Genomic DNA, 21507 nt, shown 5'->3' on the forward strand with positions numbered 1-21507 from the left:
TGACTGTCCAAACTCTATTGAAGTTGGAAGGATCACCCAATACAAAGCGAGCCAGCCCACATTACTCAACCCCAGCCTTTTCTCTATTGAAGTTAATGGGGCCATCTAATTGTAACTGCCAAAACTAACACATAATGTCCAGCACATGCTCCATAATCCAAATGTTTTTCCTTCACACCTTGCTTCAAAATTTAATTAGCTGACACTAATAATTTGTTCTATGTGTGACAGAGGGTTATTACTCAGTACTTGGCACTGTAACAGAGCAACAAGAAGTCTGTCACTTGATACTCACATTCAACTTAATCACTCTTAAAGCTGCACTAATCAATATTTTTCTATTAGCAATAGATCAGATGAGTATGTCTAATGTGAAAGGGGGTTGCTCAAAGTGTCAAATGTACAGAGAATTATTACCTGACTCTCCAGATCCCCTCAGAACTGCAGAGCATTTTAGTGTCTTTCAGCTTATTGTTTTGTTTTTTTTATCGTCTGCAATCTATACCATACAGCTCAGTCTTAGTGCTCTCATCCATGTTGGTTTCAGACTGTTGACAGCAGCTGTTTTCACAGAAAAAGCTTTGATAAACCTGTCCAGTAACACACAGGCAAAATTGGCGACTTGCTAGTGAACATTTTTTAACATTTAACACCTAAAAGCCAGATATTTCCCTTAGGAGTTGGTGGAGACCAAACCAGAGCTAAAAGGAGTTAAATTTGACAAGGTACACAACATATGTCACTATTGTGTTCAAAGCTTCTGGTCAAAGTGGCTAAACATCAGTTAATACTTAAAGAAATAAAATACAGGTATAAACATGCTCTGGCAGGTCTTTATTATGCTAAGTCAAACTAACAGGATCACTGTGAGTGTAATACAAATAAAACAATAACATAAATAAGACATATTTGTACCTGTAAGTGTTGTGATTGGAGAAGCACAGATGGAACAAGCTTAAGTTGACTTAAGGATGGTGTGCTGTAAGTAGAGTAAGTCAGTCTCCTCATTATTCACACCATGTTGTCAGCTTCATCAAAGCAGCTTCTAGGAACGTTTAACCTACAGCAGTCTTATTAAGATGAGGGTAGAATCATCTTACAAGTTCGAAAGATTCATCATACACTCATTAACACAGCAGTCCTTTGCAAAAATATGGATTTTAGAAATGTAGATTTCAACTTGTCTCAGATGAGAATAAATCCATTCAAACACAAGGTTATATTTTATCTCATGGTGACTAAACAGAAGTATTTATCTGCTTGCGGTAAGTAACCTTCCAAATGTTTCAGCTTGCATTATGTTTGTAGTTTTGGGTTGTTGCAGATGAATTAAGTATGCATTTACAGGAAGTGGGGAATTCACTGAAACCAGCACCATCAGAAACTGAATGAGTTCAACAAAGCTGCTCTGCAGACTCTGCTTCCATCAGGGTTTAAGTGTCAACTCTGTATTACAAATCTGTATACTGATTTCTGTAAGTCCCTGTATGAATGACCTTACAACTGTGAAACCTCCACATGGGAGACTCACAAACACTCTGGTTTGTTCTTGAACATTAATGCTACCCACTCTTTGTGCAAATGCATGCACATATCCTCACAGTGTTTTGCTCCCTGCTTATATCTCGGGGTCACACTATTTGTCAGAGTTATCCATCTTGCAGCCTCTCCCTCACGCCTCTTATCTGTCTCCCTCTCCGTCTGTCTCTCTGTTGCTGTCCTTCACTTTCACAAACATTTGATACACCAGTGGCAGCAATTACCATTGCTAATGTTTGATCGGTCTGCAGTAATTTATCTTATCGTTTTAAACAAGACAGAAGGAAGGGAAGGCTGAGGGAAAACTCTTTGAAAAGTGGTTGGTTTTGCAGATATGTTAGACATGTGGCATTTAATTTAAAGTTCCCCTCCACTCAAAAATGTGCTTTTCTTCTTGTTCCTACAGTTGGATGTTTGAGCTTCACTGTACAGAATGATATATGTGCAGAGTTTGACATTAGAAGGCTGTTTTCACATTCATCTGCTGAATCATATACTCATTGGAAAATTAGATTATAAGTGGCGGGTCTATGAGCAGGATTTGTGACATCACAACTAGTTTGGAAGCCAGTCCTGGTCCAATATTCAATTTATACATAACATACATACATATATAAGTGTAATGTGGAAATTTGAAGCCTCCAGTGCACAAACACTGAGAATAGACTTTATAGTGAAGGAGGAGACATCTTGTGTCCAACAGTTAAACTTCTGAATTGAGAAATATTTGCATATTCATAGACTTTGGATTTTTTTAATGAGGGAGAAGAAGGAGATGTGATTTTAAGGATTTTAACAAGATAATAGAACTGTAATAGAACTTTTTTTGTGGAAAAACCATATCAGACACAAATTATAATTCAAAGTAGAGTATTTTATATACATCTTAAAACATCAGGAGGGGATCTTTAAGATTTCATAATCTTTCAGATCACTTTTTCTGAATCTGAATCTGAAAATGTATTTACTTTTTCACTGAATCTCTTTTATCGGAATGGAATAGTTTTGCTTTTGAAATGATGACCAAGGAAATAATTAGTAGTGCCAAGAACGTTTACAGGCCTGGTGCCACCCTACCTGATGAGAATTTTCTGAACCAAGAAAAAGGTACTGTTTGTTTTTCAAATGGTAATTAGACTGGATGGATGAAAAGGTTAGTATGAAGTAGTCCTCTTACAAGAATGTACTAGATATTAATTAAATATACTGTAGTTAAAAATGTAAAATGTAGTTTTTTCAATTACTGAGCAGTATTTCAATATAAAAGAAAACTGATCTAGGCCCATATTTATCAGACGTATGAAAATTAAACTTAAGAATGCTCCCAAGAGTCAACTGAGGAGTAAAATAAGTTCTTTGCCATGTGTGAGCAATAAGACACATTTATCAAGCAGCTTACTCCTATTCACTGTGAAGAACTTTTAAGGGCAACTCTCAGCTGATCAATGTGATTAATCACATGTACGTGGAGAGCAGGAATAGCCAATCAGACACAAGGATTTAACCTACAGCTGCCCTATTGTTCATCCTTTGAAAAGGTTGTTAGATTTTACTTAGTAATATGTTATTCTGCAAAAATGTATGCATTTTTTTATTAAATTAATTAAATTGTTGTTAAATTCTTAATCTTTCCAGTAGCAATTAACATGTGAAATTAACAACAATAAAAAAAAAACAATAATATATTCATGATATATAATTTGGGAAGTAATAAGAAATTGAAATCAAAACAAAAAGAAAGCCGGGGGAAATAAATTCTGCTGCTGGTAGATGAGGTACATCAGAAAAATCACTTAAGGAGAATTTAGAATCATATTGACTTTCACTCCTGTTAAATGCAAACAAACAAAAAAACAACAGAAAACTAGACTTTTCTGAAATATACTGTACATATTGCTTCAGAGAACATATTGTTCATTCATGACCAGTGATGTTACACAACATGTCTCAGAAGGTGTGTGCTCACCTCTGTTTCTGTGCTGCAGTCATCCAAGATCTACTCTGAACCAACCTCTGAGACATCCTGAGTCCTCTCAAACTTCACTATTGAGTATTTTTAAGAAATTAGGTTAATAGTTTTAATTCAAAAGTTTACAAATAGGATTAAAAGTAAAACTTTGATTTCTCACTTAAATATAAGATGTTACTTATAGCATCATCATTTTAAGTACATCTTTGGTGCCCATACTCATTTGTATTTTGTCCCAATTTTAACACAAGGTACTGATTACATTAAATCAGTGTATGACAGTGAAAGACAAATGTGCAACATGTTTTCTTGAAGAACACCCAGATGTGTTGAGTGTAAGAGTCTGGTAAGATGCAAATAATGCATTCTCAAAACTTGATTTGAAACAAACAACTTCCTTTCACATGAAAAACTTACCACTCTGGCAGCACATTTTCCTCTCTATTTTGGTCTCTGGTTTCCATAGTGATGAGATGAAATGGAAATGATTTCAGCAGACCTACATTTGGATGTGTTGATTTTTTTTTGAATCTGTCCACTTGGGTAATCATGAAGCTGTTATGGAGTAGAATGCAATAGTTTTCACTGCTGGGAAATACGCCTAGGATGATATTTTAAATAGCATGACAGTTGGACACCTGTTGGGGTCAGCGCTGACTGGGTGTGAAAGAAGTTGCTTAAAAGAAGTCACTGTAAAGAAATGTTCTTGATTTCAGTATTCACATGATATTCTACAAAAAAGTTCTTCAGTCAAAAAATCACTAAGTAAAGATTTGTAATGCTGAGACACTCTGAGTGTGAGTGTGATGCCCAAATTGGATATTTTATGATTCTGTCTTTGTTGTGCAATCTCTGTAAAGTAGTGACAATGACTTGTTTTTGTCCCAGGGTAAGAATAACCTGCAAAACATGAAAATAACATTGTTAAAGTTCAACTCTTCAACTATTCCTATTTAGGTAACCTTACTCTCTCTCTCCGCATCTCTCTGCCACAATCTCCGTCTGTCTCCCATGTTTCCATCTTCATATTGTGTTTTTCTTGTGCTTCTAACCTCAGGCATTTTGGAGGGCCATTAACCAATCCCTGTACTTTTAGACAGATGAAACAAGGCCAGGGCCATCGATATTGTATGATTCATGCCTGTGGCTTAAGGTTCTAATATTTCTACCAACCCCTCTGTCTGGCAAAGCCATAGTCACTATTTATCATCTCTATGCCTATGCTGCTGAGATAGGTGTTATACTGCAAAATATTGCTTTGTGTGTGTGTGTGTGTGTTTCACCGAAGTATACCACAAATCAAACCTCCACATTGCTTTGTCCTTGAACAGGCTCCTAAAGCATTGAAGTAAAATGAAAACAGGCATCATTTGCTTTGAGTAAACATGCGAGTGAGTCATAGCTTGTCATAGTTAGGATCCTGACAAATTATACTTTGCTTTTTTCAGAACTAAATGTTTTGTTTTTTTCTACCACAGGCATATTATCTTTTCAATTTAAGAAACAATTTTGACACAGAAAACAAATGAAGCAAATTATAAGATTTAATAGATTTCCAGTTTAAAACATCAAACATACACCAGCAGAGTGATTGATGGAGTCATAAATAGAATTACTGAATGCTCATTCATAAGGAAACAAATTATTATGCAATATCTATATTTTCTATATGATGAAATATAGTAGTATAGGCTGCAGCAGCAGTCTAAAAAGCAAGAGATCAAACACTCCAGATGGGCATCTCTTTTCCCTACTTTATTTTCTGATGGTTCAGTTTGTATTTGAATAAACTGATAGCAAAAAAGTGCATCTCTGGCAGTTGTTCCAACGGCTGCAAGTCTGTTTTAGCATCTAAAAATGATTCTTAAATATGTCACGATATGGTGACAGATTGTTGAGATCTGCAAGGAAATAATGTTGCCAATTAACAATCGTGCTTTCTTTTTATACTGGAAATATTTAATTCATTTTGGAAGCAGAGGTTGAAGTTACATAATTGGAAAGCTCAGATTGTGTGGTTTCATAAATAAGTTAAATTGTCCTGGTGTATCAAATGGCTGCAGAGAATGTGTGATAAACAAATAGTGCAAAATTGATGTGATGCCGCATCAGGAAACCTGTAAGGCTTGAATAAATGAGATGCTGAAATGTCCTCCTCATTTTGACAAATCTATATGATTACTGCCACAGTTCCAATAAGGTTATATCACAGTAACATCAAGTCTTTGAATAATAGGCAAAAAAGCATTAATGTCAAGTAAATCTTGATTAATTGTGTCGTGGAAATTTTTCATCGTTGGTCAAGAACCACACAGAGACATAAAGAAAGCATTAAACATTACTTGTTGAAACAGTTGTAGACACTGTACAATCCATCACATCATCAGTAACAATTATACAAATGTCCAAACACAAACAAAAATACAATCATCTTGTATTTTTTGAGGGAAAGCATGTTGTTCAGCTGGCCCTTCCTCTAAAGATTATGAACACAAACCAGACAGCTTTATACCTCTCCAGAAGCAGAGCTAAAAACAGCCTGGTCCCTCTTACTAACAAGTAGTCATACGATCTTACAGAGACCTCATGGTCAATCAATAACTTCAAACATGGACATCCTTCAACTTCAGCTTGTCAAGGTACTGCATTATCCACACAGTCTCTAAAACAGTAGGCTTCAGACAAAGATACCTCTACCTAACCCCAGAGGTCAGCAGACAACCCTCGGACAGAAACAAGTTCAAGAGTTCAACTAGCCAAGGAATAGGATTTCTTCACTACCGTGTGTACTAGAATGACAATGTCATTACATCACATTCAGTTGAAAACAAATATTGACCCCTTAGTTTGAAAACATTTGTAAAAAATATATACAAAAGATTCATAAAACGATAACTATTATTCAATTTTCTCTCACAATTGTCACTCTAAACAACAGTACACCAATTTTATACAAGACCACTCATGGTGCTTCTCAGTCTGTAAAAAGGGTTGAAAAATGTCTTCTGTAGCTCTGGAGGAGCTTTTGAAAGTGTGAGAAAATAACCCAGATGTCATCAGGGTCAACTCAGCTTGGTGTTGGAGACTTCAAATATACATCAGACAGTCTGTGTTACAAACTGGGCATGTGGAGTGTGACAGATGTGGGCAGGAAGGGACTAGTGAAAGATTGCATTGTTGGAAGTGGTGACCCAATACTAGTGGCTGAAAGTTAGGATATTTTGGCCACTGCTGCTTCGATTTTACCTTTAAAAAAAAATCTTTCTCACACAAATTCCCCAACTTTATGGATGTACAACACCAAATCAATAGCATACCCCGATAAAACATACCTCATGTCTTTTCTCTGATCCAGAGGCCGGCTTTGAGCAGTACCGTGTGGCAGAGAAGGCTCATGGGAGCTGGATGAAGCTCTATCTGGAGGGAAACACCTCAGAAGTGCTGAGCAATATGGGCAAAAAGGTCCTGAAGCAGTACCTGGATGCCCTGGCCGCCATGAGCTCAGCCCTCAGCAAACAGCTGGGCAAGTACGACATGTACTCCATGATCGCAGGCATGGTGTTCGTGTTTCAGGTGAGTGTAGAGGAATTTAATTCATTCTAAACACTCTGAATGTTGGTAGATTAGTGACACTGCTGTGTAGGGACAAAATAAAAAATACTCTCAGAAAGAGCAGTGTCCTCATTTGAAAATGTTGTTTTTTGATGGAGTAAATACCTCTAAAAGTAAAATATAGTTTTTACTAAAACCACAAACTTTCAGCATAACTTCAAACTCGTCCTCTGTTGTGTCCATATACTGCTGGGTATGTGTGGTTGTATCAGAACAAAAAGTTGATCAAAGTTAAATAAAAACCTTTTTGTCTCGTCTCTCCATTCTCCCCCCCCCCCCCCCCCCCCCCCCTTGGTTGTCCTTTAAGCTGCTGTTGGTCTTACTGCTGGCGATGCCAGAAGCTCTCAGCGGTGCAGCACTAGTGGATCTTCCAGTCTTCTCAGCTCTGCTCTCCCTGCCTTTCTACCTCTTGTGCCTGCTGCTCGCCTCAGTGCATGTTTTGGTGTGCACATCTGCTGAGAGCTCCTGTTACTTCTGCAGCCTCTCCTGGGGTCTCGTGTTTGCTGCTGTTGCCTTCTCCTCAGCGATGTTTTGTATTCTGGTCTCTATGGCAACAAGACGACTCCCCCTGGGACCAAAGGTTCATGGGAAGGTGAGTTTTGCACTTTGTTAGTTGTGCACCCAAACACAGGTAGAGACTGTAACAGATGTTTATCCTCACATTGCCCAAATATTTAACCTAACTTGTTCAATAGTTCAGCTGATCCTTGATTGATTCATACAAAAGAATATTAAAGGTACGAGAGAGGAAAATGATTAATGTTTGTGAATCCAGCTTAGATAGAAAACTAAGTCACTGCAGTTTAGAAGATAGATTTTCGCTCTTACGTTTTAAGTGTTCTCTTCCTGCAGGTAGAGAAATGAACCTATGAGACATGAGAATTTATTTTAGAGAACATCTACTAAATCTACTGAGGCTCAGGATGGGATGGCACACTCTTCTCTATTGTAAACCCACTTTGTGATTTAGCAAAGTTAGCAAAATATTTACCAATGCAGCTTTAAATCACTTCCTGTACGGTGGAACAAAGGCCTGAGAAAAAGTTTAAGTAGATTTTCTTGGATCTGTGAGAGTTGGAAAGTCAGTTTTTCAGCAAGAGACTTTGGGCATCATTTATATTAATCAAACAGTGCTTGGCTGTATGCACACCTTGTCATTTGTTTTTAATAGAAGATTGCAAAAAGCCTCATTAATTACCCCTTAATTACAGTAACACACAGGAAAGTTTTGCATTATTAATGCAGTGATAAAACTATAGAAATCAAAACATTAAAAATGATATTGTTTATGTAACTTATATGATATAGAGTTTTTGGTTAATCAGTGCAATGACAGTGAGAGTTATAGTCAAGCAACTCAGACAATATATCTAAAACAGCTGAACTGTTAATGCCAGCAGCACAACAAAGGAAACTTTGTCACAGAAGCTACTGCAGTCTGTTCTGCTGCAGGTTTACTCTAGAAGTCAATGGCTGCCATGATTTTCACTTTTCTGCACCACTATGCTACATTGATGAATATGATTCATCATTTTAAATAGCATATGTATTGAATTATTTTTTAGGCTTTATAACCCTGCAATCATTGCACTCATATCCAAAACATTTCCATCTCACCAGAATTGAATCTGTAGAGATCATTATGTGTCTTGAGCTGGATGATGCTTTCAACTCTGCAATATAAAAAGTTTTGTTTTACCTCTTTATTGCTTTACGACCTTGTGGCTTGAAGGAAAAAGTTAAAATAGTCGTAATATATATAAATAGTTGACTATCACCCTCAATATGAAGTGGTATTAGGAAAAAAAATAAGAAATGTAATAAATATGTTGTAAAACATGAAGTTTTACATGTGCAAGTGCAGCATCAAGACTCTGCCAGCTGTAGATTTGAAAAAAGTGGGACTTAATGACCTCTAGAAATACAACCAACCTGAACAGAACACATAAAACACATAAAAGACATAAGAGTAATTGCCACCAGTATATAGGTTTCTTCTCTAAATGTGACCAGTCAATCCAGTTGACTAGTTATTCTGAAGGTGCAAGCCTTCCGTCTTTAGTTTAAATTGGTCTAAAAGATGACTCCTCTTTACTGCTTCACCTCTTTGCTCATTATAATTTATCTGTAAAGGTTACATCTCATTTCTCTTCTTGGAACTTGAGAAAGTGCTGATATAGCAAAAAGTCTGAAGAAAATCCAGTTAGGTCATAAGGTTGTGTGAAGAAATAAACTTTAAAATCTTCATACTGGAGTTGGTGGAGGAAATATACTGTAGATGTTTCTGTGACTCAGGCTTCCTTGAAAGAACCTGGAATTTTTTTCATTGAGTTTAAATGTCACACAAGCGTCAGAAAAATGTGCACAAAGTTCACTTTGCATGTGATGGGCAGAGTTGTAACCTAAAGTGTATCTCCTCATCCAGTTGTACATTGTGAAACATAACCAGACTTTGACTGAAAGAGTCCAAAACATCCAGAAAGTTGTGGCTCAACGCATGATGGCAAACAAACAAAATTAACAAATAAATACATTGAACACATATGTGCAATAAACTCAAAGTATTTAGAGAGAATTAGCCTACACCAGTTGGTGTTTGGCTTTTTTGTCTGGACAAAAATGACACAATTAGTTTCATGTTAGTGTTTCATGTACTTAAGTAACCGGGTTACAGTTGGCTGTAGCTGATTGCATGAATGTCATATAAATGAGAAACCTGGTTTCTGTAATTGGGGTAGGGGATTAGAGAAACCTGGTTTGGCTGCCATGTATACAGGTAATTGGGGTAAGTACACATTTGCATAACAAAAGACTACAAACAGGGAAAGTAACAGCGGACCAGGTGGATGAAAGAAGACATAATTACACAAAGCGATGCATACTTGTACTTAAGATGATTCCAAACAAAAAGTGAAACTAACACATAGTAGCCTCTAGAGGTCTAACCAAGTTTGTGTCCACAGCTTAACATCTGACTATTTGTGAAATTCAGACACATTCATGCTGTCCTCAACTCAGTGCGCTGTCTGCTCCAACACACACACACACACACACACACACACACACCAACAAAACAAAGTCAGGACCTCAGGACGAACACAGTATAAAGTAAAGTCAGCGGTATGGAGAGAAACTGATTAGTGACCTGCTGCATTTACAGTAAATGTAGATTCACAATAAACAGGTTACAGTGCATGCAAACGTGTTGTCTAATTACCTGTGTAACCTGGTTTCTCTGAGTAACCAGAGGCCTGTACTATGAAGCAGGATTTGGGGTTAACGAGGTAACTTCAGGTTCAACTCTGAGTTTTCAGGGTTACAGCAGTGGTTCACTTCTTACCGGTATACATCACCATGGTAACTTTTGTTGAACAGCTAACCTGCTCCGGAGCAGGTTAACTTCAGATGATTGGATCACAACCTGTCAACACTCCGACCACTGACCAATCAAATCACTGTAAAAAGGAGTCATCATTCCTACAGGATCCCGACATGGACAACAGTCCTGAGTTTACAATAGAGTGACAAGTAAAACAATATATATATTTTATAAGTCAGTGGAAACATTTTATTGATTCAGGCTTTCTATTTCCACTCTAGTTTAAAACAGAGCTTCTAACAAACGGAGAGATCATTTATGACACTAAACAGATTATTTTAGCTGCACTTTAATTGTGCAAAGTTAATTTTATCTCCAGAGTGACAGCTGACAGTGTGGATGATTTTACACTCTGATTCCATCACTGCTGCTCAGAATAACGTGAGACAACTGTGTGATGATAACTGGAAATAAAAATGAAAGATTGTCTTTTGTTATAAAATAATCTACACACTGTTAATTAGCTCCCATGATTATAAATGCAACATTTCTGTCAGATAGACCTCATCAACTTAACTATTAACTACTTTTACACTCTTTGCTTTGGTAGCAGAAACAGTCTGGCATTACTTCTAAGTTTGTTATGTGACATATTCAGACTAGTTTCTTCATCATCCAACTAAACAGCAAAAAATACTCACTCTATACTTAAGTCATATATAATAATACCTACATATATTTTAAGCCTTAGTCTACTTTTAATATTTGGAAATTATTTGTAGTGTTTCTGCATCTTATTCTGTTGTATGATTACAGGCTTGTTTACATTTCATGTCGTTGAATATGACTTTTTGGTGTCCCTAAAACGTTTCATCTTATATCATATGAAATACTTAATTCATGGTTCTGATGATGTCGCTCATAATTAACAACCTAGCCTCTTTCACATGAACGCACTCGTAGCTGGAAAACATAGAGTTGACTGAGCTAGTTGATAATCAGCTTCGTAGTACTGGTTATCTGGACGGCCAGTGTTAGGTTCAGTGAAGCCAGCTGATGAAAAGATATCCTGTGTAGTTTGAACTTGCTTCATAGTACAGGCCCCTGATTGATTAAGTGCAGGTAAATAACAACAACAACAACAACAACAACAACAATAATTATAATAATAATAACAATAATAATAACGATAATAATTGGCAGACAGCTCCAGCCCCCCAAAAATTCAAGTAATCACAGAAATGTTCAGCATTTACTTGCAGAAAGTGCTTGAATTAAATGCTGTTTCTTTCTGTACAATGCCATGAACAGGCTAGATTTTTACACAGATGCCATAAAAACCCATAACAGTATATAGTTATGGATAATAAACTCTGTTGCTGTAGTCTGTCTTATAAAAGCTGTAACTTGTGTTCATTTAGTTCAGAATGCAGCAGCAGATATATTTTTAACTAAAACCTTTAACTAGACTTGAAGGCACCATATATAAAACTGGCTTTTCTACTTCCTTACTTACTAGTTTAAATCAATTTTATTAAAATCATATTGATTACTTTAAAAGCAATATATTGATTTTTCCCCTGTGCCATTATTAGACTCATAACTCCTTGTTCTGTTATAGCATGTCATGTTTTATTTATATCTTATGACTTCCAGAAATTGTGATAAAGCATTTACAATCATGGCCAAAATCTTTATCTCTGTAATAACCTGTGAGAGGAAATACAATTAGTCGACTCTGCATCCTCTAAGTCATGACTGACAAACTCATTTTGATCTCAAGATTAGATAATGAACCTGTGATGTTGTTATGCTATATTAGTATTGCCAATGAATTTGCCCATGACATTTTTGATTTTTTTTTGATAAAAAAAACAAATCTGCTTTTGCCAATTTGCCAAATTGGCAAAAGCAGATTTGTTTTTATTTTTGTTATGTTACTGGACATTTTTAGATACATTTCAATCTACTAAAAAGCTTCAAAATATATAATTTGAATTACTGTTAAGGGGAATTTGGAAAATACTGCACAACAAGGTTTTGAAATGGAAGAAGGAAATCTCGAGTCAGAGGTTCAGTGTTGTTATATTATATAATCACTTGAATCAGTTTGGATCCGAGTGCAAAACTGCGCCTGGTTTACCTTGACAAATTACTGCATTATAGGAGGCATCCAAAACTTTTATTAGAGGTATCCTGATTAGTTTCGAGTGTGTTAGATTGAGGTTAAAAAACTGGAAGATTAAGCACACTTACTAACTTGCCACTCGAATGAAAGTGTGATTAGAATTCCAGTTGAATGAATTTTAATAACCTAAAGGTGAGTATACTTTATTTGAAGTAGCTTCTACGGAGAAGTTGACAAGTAGGGAAATATTAAAAAAGAGTAATTGAAGAAAACAGAAATGCCAAATGTAAAATACCACTAATATTAAAAGCAGAATAAGACCCCCTTAACAGATGTCTCTCATGACTCTTGTAAGGAGTCTACTTAAGCCTGAGAACAGCACGAGAGTTTAATAAGCTTTCTTTTTTTTCCTGAGTGAAAATATCTATATTTCAAAAGCAAAAGCTGGAGAGTCCCATTACAGAGGGGTGAACTACAATGATGGAAAGTCAGGTTCGGTGGCCTGCCAGTAGAATAAGATAAATCATGCACTAGACCCAAGAATGGCTGAAGTATTTCCAGAGGTATTGCAACAGATTTGCCAGTTTCATAGTACTTTTGCCTAAAATAATTGAAGTTGGCATAAATGCAAAGACACAGTGCCATCAATAATTTTAAGCAAAATATTGCATTTCAGATTGAGAGGTCATCATTTTGTCATTTCACCGTGTTTTGTCATGATGTAGAGAAAGCCTTTGACAGGACAGAAGAGCAACATACTTTAACAATTTTCAGCATATTAGGCTTCAGGTTTTGATTGATTGATGATCTACTGTATATGATGGCCCTGGGGCAGCTTAGAGAATATTCCTCCCTTTTTTTGCTCTTCAAATCAGACACAAGAGTGCATCCTGTCTCAGTGGTAAAATGAATTTCTGATCATCAGAATTGGAATTTGAGTACAGAGAAGGCAAGGCTATTTATTACATAGGCCATTTCATATACAGTGGCAGCTCAATGTGCTTTACAAATTGGATAATAAAAAAAAATAAGACAGGAAAAAACAATTAAATCATTAAAATGAGTTGATCAATAAATAGCAAATGATAAAACCAAAATGGGGACAAAAGTTCAATTATGGGCAGCAATGAAGGTAGGTTTTAAGTTCAGATTTGAACATGGGTCAGATTTGGACATTACCTTAGATAATCGGGGAGGTTGTTCCAGTATGTGTAGAGTTGTGACAACTTCAATGATTTAACTTACTGCTAATATTTAGATCTGAGTCCAAGACATCCCCAAGATTTGTGCCATGACTCATAGTTTTTACAGATGAGAAGCCGGTTAGTTGCCATAGTCATCAGGCAAAAGAGAAATTAATATTTGAATATCATCAGCATATGGTACCTGATGTAGTTGGTGTCTTAACGGCAGCATGTATGGATTGAATAAAAAGGGGACCGAGTATTGATCCTTGTGGTACTCCATAGGTCATGCTGTCACGCTTGGAAGTAAGATTGCCAGTGAAGAAAATCATTCCTATCTTGAACGTAAGACCTGAACCAGTTCAGAACAGTACCAGGGGGCCCATCCAAGTTTTCAAACCTGTCCAATAGAAGGGTGTGATCAACTATGCCACAAGCAGTGACATCTAATAATCCCAGAAATTTTGCCTGAGTCAGCGTTTATTACAATGTCATTTAGGACCTCCATAAGAGGTGAGTGAGGGAGGGAGTCAATGTTTACGTGATGATACTTTTCTTTGTTACTTCTTGTTCATAAAATATAGTTAAGTTTAAGTTGCTCTCAGGTCTTTTGCGGTGGTTATTCTCTTTAATTCAATAAATGCCAACTTAAATTAGATATCGGTGGTATATTTATAAGACGTGCAAATTCTAAGTTTGAAAATAGATGGGTGACATTAAGTCTGTATAAATGCAAATGCTTCCTAAATTATTTCAGTAATACAGCTCCATCTGCTTTAAAACAAGATAACAAACATATTTGAGGATGCAGAAAATGTATTCAGTGAATGAAAACATGAGGAATTGTTGCTTTTGAGATTTCACAAATGGCCAACCACTGTCCACTGTAGGAGAGACTCAAGTGGGAATTAATGGAGCTGGAAGAATCACACTTTGGGCCATGACATTTTATCTCGATAACAAAGAAGTTTAGGTCATAAAGGACAACATTCATCTTCTTAGTAATGCACGAGTGACTCTGATTTTTGTGCATAGAATGAACGAGGAGTCCCTCCTCAACCAAATACCAGATTCAGCTCTGAAATGTGTTTAGAATAGACAACTATATTTAGCCATTCACGGCATATTTTATCTGAGAGACATTCATAAAAGCTTGGGGAAAAAAATTATGATTGTAGGAGAGTTTCATAAAAACAACCCAGACACTGATAATGTATGAAAATATATGCAACCTAGAAGCTGTCTATCCTAAATTTGCCACACTTGAGTGATATTTTTTCTCTTTCTTCTTTCTTGGAACAGAACCAACAGAATAGAATATTTAATGTAACGGCATGTTTTATAAAGTATATGCGTAAAAAGCTGGCCACAGTAATAGACTGTACTTTTGTGAGAGAAAACAAGTATGAAACATCCCAGTCCCACAGTCTCACAGTGTACTGATACTGTAGCCTGCAGGTACTTTATGTGCAAGCTTAGCTTCCCTTTGTCATCAAGGTGAACACAGGCTAAGATGCATGACTGTATTTGGTGGTTGTTCGTCTGACTAAAATATTGCTTCTCAACAAAGAGGTTGGCTGAACCTCATTTAAACTTGCTTTGCATTATAGCGTAAGTTGACAACATGCTGTCACCACTTAACAAAATAATTTGCACAAACGTATTTGATTGGACAAACGCCAAACTAAAGCACAGAAGTCAAGCATTCATCAGTGACTGACTACAATGGCCACTATCTGCTGCGCCATGGCAAACAATGGCCTCAATACATAAAGTAGTATAACATAATGACTGAATCTCATATTAACAAAAAATCGTTCTATACCTCATACTGTAAACAACAGTCTGGATATTGTTTCATTGAGTAGATTTTAGTGTAAAAGGCATATTTTCTCTCTTTGAAACATTTCTGAGTTTGAAATGATCTGCGTGAGATAATAGAGTAGGTACAAGTGGTTGTAAATTGAATTTTTTCATTGTGAGCTACTGTACATGGGTCATTTAATGAGCGGATAGGGTTTAGGGATGGGTATCGTTTTTTATCAATACTACAACTTGTATTGATATTCCTTATCGGTCTAATTCTTTATCAGTTCTCCTTCATTACTCAAGAATTGCTTTTTAAAAAATATATTATTTTAAAGAAGAATAACTTCAGTACATGGTTAGAAAATATTTATATTTTACTTATAATTAAATATTGTTTTTAGAGCAGGAACAGTAATGTTTACCTCAGAAAGTCACTATATAAACTCAATAATATCTCACTGGAAACAAGTCTAACGTCAATAAAATAAATTATATTTCTGACATCAAAATACTGAGTGAAGTTTAGAAAGAATGAAGAACACAGACATCAGTCAGTATCAGTCATTCATCCTGTCCTCTGTCCTCCTCCCTCTGCTGCTGATGTGATTCACTGCCTGCAGGTAGGCTCTGAATAACAGACAGACAGCACTGAGAGGCTTGAAGGCCATTGGAGCATCTCTGATGTCTATCCAAAGATTTTTTGCCCTCCCTTTCAGTAATAAAAATATTATAAGAATAAGCCGCTGAAATAACGAGCAGGTGAATACAATGAACACGGCTGTCCCGTGTCTGCTCCCAGTGATTTCTCCCGCTGCTCCTGCTGTTCCAGTTATGTTGGTGCTCCCAGTCTGGACCGCGTTCTCCTCCACATACAGCGGCCTTCTGTGGATGTTTTGGCTATCTATCTAAACCCTGACTGGTGGGGCATTTTCTTTCTGCCGCGCAAGGTGTCTTGTCTGACATACCCCCCCCCCCCCCCCCCCCCCCCCACTCACTTCTACCTGCTAGCTTGCTAGCTAGCAATGACTGTGTAGGTCCATCTCTTTTTTTAGGACTAACCATGGCTACCCCCAAACTGCTTTTTTTCTTTGTGTTTTTCTTTTTTTTCTCAGATGATGTACTTAGATCACTTCAGGATAGCTTCCTTAGGGTCCAACAGGCCTTCTCCACCCTAAACCTCCTGCTAAACACCACCAAAAGGGTAGGAAGGGTTCTGTGCCCCTTCCACCCTTGACGGGGCTATCTAAGACCAGGTCACTGAATACAAATACTTTGGTATCTGGTTAGACAGCACTCTGTCCTTCTCACACCATATCAGCAGGTTACAGTCTAAGATCAAGTCTAACATTGAGCTCTTGTACAGAATGCGCTCAACCTTCACTCTCTCTGCTAAACTAACTCTCGTTCAAATGAACATCCTTCCCATGTTAGACTATGGTGACGTTATATATGGGTTGGCATGCAAGGGCGCACTCCAGAAGCTTGATGTTCTCTATCATTCTGCTATCCAGTTTGCTACAAATGCCCCTTTCAAAACACACCTCTGCACTCTTTATTCCTCTGTCATCTGGCATCCTTACACACCTGTTGTAATATTCATTGGTTCATGCTTATCTACAAACCCTCCTTGATCTGCCCCCCCTACCTGTGTCACTTGTTGCAAACTACAACTGCTGCCTACAACACCCGTTCTGCTCACCATATTCTGTCGAAAGTTTCCAAAACAAACACCGTATTAGGTCTGTTGTCATTTCAGCATCCGAAGACTAGAACAATCTGCAAAAAACACTAAAACTGGAAAATTTGATCCCCAAGTCACCTTTCAAGGACTCTACTATGGACATCCTCACCAATACATGCAGCTGTTTACCAACCCACTAATATTCCCTAACCCTTATCTGTCTGCTGCTTATTGTTGTCCCATGCATATTCTTTCTCTCTTGCTACTCCTGTTGTGCTTTGCCTGTTTGTCTTATTGCTTCTGTGTGCTGCTTTTGTTCTGTTGTTGTATTGCCTGATGCTTTTGTCTACTAGCTACCTGCCCAATGCTTGTGTGCTAGACTGCATGTCATTTATGTAATGCTTGTTGTGATTGTATGTAAGTGTAAGTAGCGGATGTGTTGGAAATGTTTGGATGTGTGCTTCTGTCCTTTTAACTTTTGACATTTCCTTTCAGCCCCTACCCCTTACGAGGCTTTGCCTTTTGCCAGGCTGCCATTGTGAATAAGAATTTGTTCTAAATGACTTGCCTGTTTAGATGAAGGTTAAATAAAAAAATAAATAAAATAAAAAGTACAGCTGTCAGAGAGTGGAAGGGGGGCCACCGTCTCAGCCAGCAGCTAAGTTTACAAGAATTTGACTAGTTGTAATATACGTTACAAACTAAGCTAAACTTTCGCTTTAGCTTGTTCATAACCCTTCACTATTCGCGTAACCAGAATGCCGTGGTTGTGTAAAACTTACTGATAGTAGATGAGAGACTGTGGGCAAAGTGAGCCCACAGTTTTGAACGTTTTGTCCTGTCAGCCATTATTGGAGAGCACAGAATGTAAACATGAAGTTACGCAATGTCAAACATAATTGCCTGACACCGGCAGCTTCGTCATCATTAGGGGATGGTTAGGAATTTGAAATTGCCACCTATGTTAGAATGAATTAATGTTGCATAAATACCGATAGCAGCACCATTTGTCCAGGAGCTTATCAATAATTCGGTACTTACCAGTTAGGAACCAATTTAGTACCGGTTCTTGATACCCATCCCTAATAGGGTTTCAATATTTAAGTAGACTGATATGAATCACTAAAATTGTAGTCTGATCCAACTAATTATCCTACAGAGATGAACAATGAAATAATAACTGTTGATGGATTCACACCACAGAGTTGAGCAAAGTGAAAGTAGGTTTAGTGTCTAGTGTGTGGTTGGTCATTATTAAGCTGGCCAAGAATTTGGAACCAAAAGTAAAGATACAAAAAAACAGAGTTGTGCTAAAATAAAATATAATGATAATAAATAATGATTTAAATAAAACTATGTGGGCCACAAAAAATATATTTGGATCTTCATTGACTGTTGCTAAAGCAGCTCTCATTGGGGTGTATTATACTCATTGCTGTAAATGTTCCTGTTTTAATGTACTCCTGTTCTCTTTCATAGTCTCCATTGAGGAGCAGTGGCAGTGAGTGGTCGCTGTCAGAGCTGGATGTTTTGCTGTTGGCTGGCACGGTCGGACACACTCTCAGCTTGGCGGCCAGCAGCTTTGTAGAGGAAGAGCATCAAACCTGGTACTTTCTGCTCAATACCCTCTGCCTCGCCGTCTTCCAAGATGTCTGTCGCAAATACTTCAGAGAGCAGAGTGGGTCTGGAGATGAAGAAGAGCATATCCTCCTTTCCAAAGACTGCCATCCCCCTGCCTACCCCAAGGCAGAGATTTGCTCAGAGAAGTGGCTAGCTTTAGCCACGCCGCCCTTCACTCTGGTCTGCTGCCGGCTGCTACGCTCCCTCAACCAGACTGGCGTCCAGTGGGCTCATCTTCCTGATGTGGGACATTGGCTTAACAGGTTGGGTTGACCAATATTCTAAATTTAAATATGATATAAAGTGGTAAACAGAGCTAAATCCAACAAACATAAAAAGTTCTTAAACTATGGAACTCTGAGACAACCAACATTAGATAAATAACTATGTCAATGTTAAATTGACATATTTCACGTTTTATAATATATTGTTTCTTGCCACCTGAGGAATTTAAGTCCAATAACTACTCTTGTTTAGCTTTTTTATTTTGATTCCACCAAGTCCTGGAATACCAGACTCTAGTATGTTCATCAGCTAGTTGCTAACTTTGTCTAGGTGCTGGGAAGGTGTTTATCACTGCTTTTTCACTGAAAACAACCTGCCTGCTTAGAAATGGGATGGATAAGAGTGGTAAGAGTGCAGCCATAAAAGCAAAAAAATAAGCTTAAAGATACAAATATGCTATGTAGAGCTGAGAGGAACTGTATGATCGGGTGATATTTATCTGTGTTTGTCACTACAAGTGATACCTTTCACATTACACATCATCATTTGGTCAATTACACATACATTTCCTAAGATGTTCCCCAGGGAAGAGACAGACCACTCTGAAAAGCAAAAGGAAATTTCTCTAAATATTTTGGCGTTCCCTATAGTACACGAGAGTTGGACATATGAAGTGATTATATTGAAGTTCAGAAGTTAATCTGAAGTAGAATTTGATAGGAAATCTGTTAAATGCATGCATAAATCAGTTTTAGGGGAGTGTCTGCATGCCTTTTTCTGTTGTTACTCAAGACAAACTTTTTTTGACTTAAACTCCACTAGTGGTAAGGCTCCCCCATAGACTGAATATAACTGTAAACTCTTCAGGATGTTGTTTGTTCTGACAAACAGTATTGTATTGTGGGCTGTAATGAACACTGGGACTGCTAGCAGAGCTGAGGGCTATTAGTCTTGTGTTATAGTGTATTGGATATTTTTCTTTTTTATGCGGGAACATGTGGGTGACAGGACATTACATCAAGTCATTTACAGCACAGCTACAGTCGAGGCTGAGAGGGGGAAAATCTCAGTTATCCTAAACATCTTGAGGTTTCACCGTGAGTTTGACAGAATTAAAATGAATAGGCGACTCTCACTGTTTGATACTGATGCTCAGCAGTCACACAGGAATAAATTCATTATAAAAAGGCAGAGATAGCTAAGACGGTAGCCTCGGTGGACTACAATGCAGTGACAAGATGTTCGACCTCCATTTGTCTCTCCACCTACACATAAGTGTAACAGATCAATGTAACAAGTTCATTCCTGCTCTCTGGGAATTATTGAAAACCATTATGGGAAATGTAGGAAATTACCTACTGGGTGATAACAGACACTGAAGGGAAGGTATACAAGGTTCCTTTCCTGACACATTTTTAAGTGTGTTTTTCTGGCTGAGAAATTGTCTGGACCCTCCACTTAGCATTTTTTAAAAAGATTCAAAAAAGGAAAATAGCCTTCTGCTCAGACTGTAGAAAAATGGTGATTTCTCAGTGAAGCTGTGACTGTTTCAGAGCCATTAATATTCTGTCAACAGCACAGGGCAGGGGATTATGGTTCGTTCTTTAACATGCATCACATTGTGGAATAGAGATGTGGATTCTGACCTTTTCCCTGTCCAACGTTGCCCTTTCCTCCTACCTGCACTGCCTGTTGCTTGGATAATGAGATCTAGGTAGTGTTCCGCCTCATCTTGTCTCAAAGTACCCAACTCCTCTGCTGTCTGATCCAGCTAACGGCTAAATACAAGGCTTCTCCTCAACTTTGATATGTCCTTTGAGGTCTTATTTCCTGTCTGTGCTCAGGCGTTGTAATTTCAAACTGTATAGCCTTAAATCCAGTGAACAATTGAAGATCCGTGCCTTTTTAAAGTTTAAATCTGTGCTGGAGGATATGACTGACAGTGTTTGATCTCATCAAAATGTTCTGTGTTGCTCAGTAAATAGTCTACTTCAAAGTTACAACTTTCTTTTTTTTTGATTAATTAAATTGAAGTTACTGAATGCATTTTTACTCATCCTATATTTTAGGCTAAAATAAGGAAATATATTGAAAATTCTTCACACAAACATTTTAAATATGGATGAATTTCAATCCGAAAAGTCAAAGGAACCCGTTCATGTTAAGAGTGCATTGTTTTCTTCACCCCATGACTGTTGGTCTGTCTGTTGTCTCTGTCCAGCTCCGAACACAAGACGGTACTCTCCTTGCTGGCTGCTTTCTGTTTGGTTCTTATCTACTTCCTGGTTCAAAGACGGTGCTCATGGGTGTCCAAGGTGGCCCTCGCCCTTGGACTTTTGGGCGTCTACAACTACCGGGCAGCTGTCGGCAACGTCTCGTTTCCCTGGCATCACTCCGGTCGAAATATGTCCAAGTAAGTTT

General features: G+C 37.5%; 1 protein-coding gene across 1 annotated transcript in view; it reads left to right on the top strand.

The window, feature by feature from the left end:
* pigg (phosphatidylinositol glycan anchor biosynthesis class G) overlaps positions 1–21507 on the top strand; it is a 67303-nt gene that overhangs the window by 19246 nt on the left and 26550 nt on the right. Inside the window, exons 7-10 of the mRNA XM_042418814.1 lie at positions 6864–7081; positions 7428–7712; positions 18721–19124; positions 21308–21499. Coding sequence (XP_042274748.1) covers positions 6864–7081; positions 7428–7712; positions 18721–19124; positions 21308–21499 — 1099 coding nt within the window. The remainder of the gene's footprint in view (positions 1–6863; positions 7082–7427; positions 7713–18720; positions 19125–21307; positions 21500–21507) is intronic.

Source organism: Thunnus maccoyii, chromosome 8 (assembly GCF_910596095.1).
Source record: "Thunnus maccoyii chromosome 8, fThuMac1.1, whole genome shotgun sequence".
NCBI classification, from domain to species: Eukaryota; Metazoa; Chordata; class Actinopteri; order Scombriformes; family Scombridae; genus Thunnus; species Thunnus maccoyii.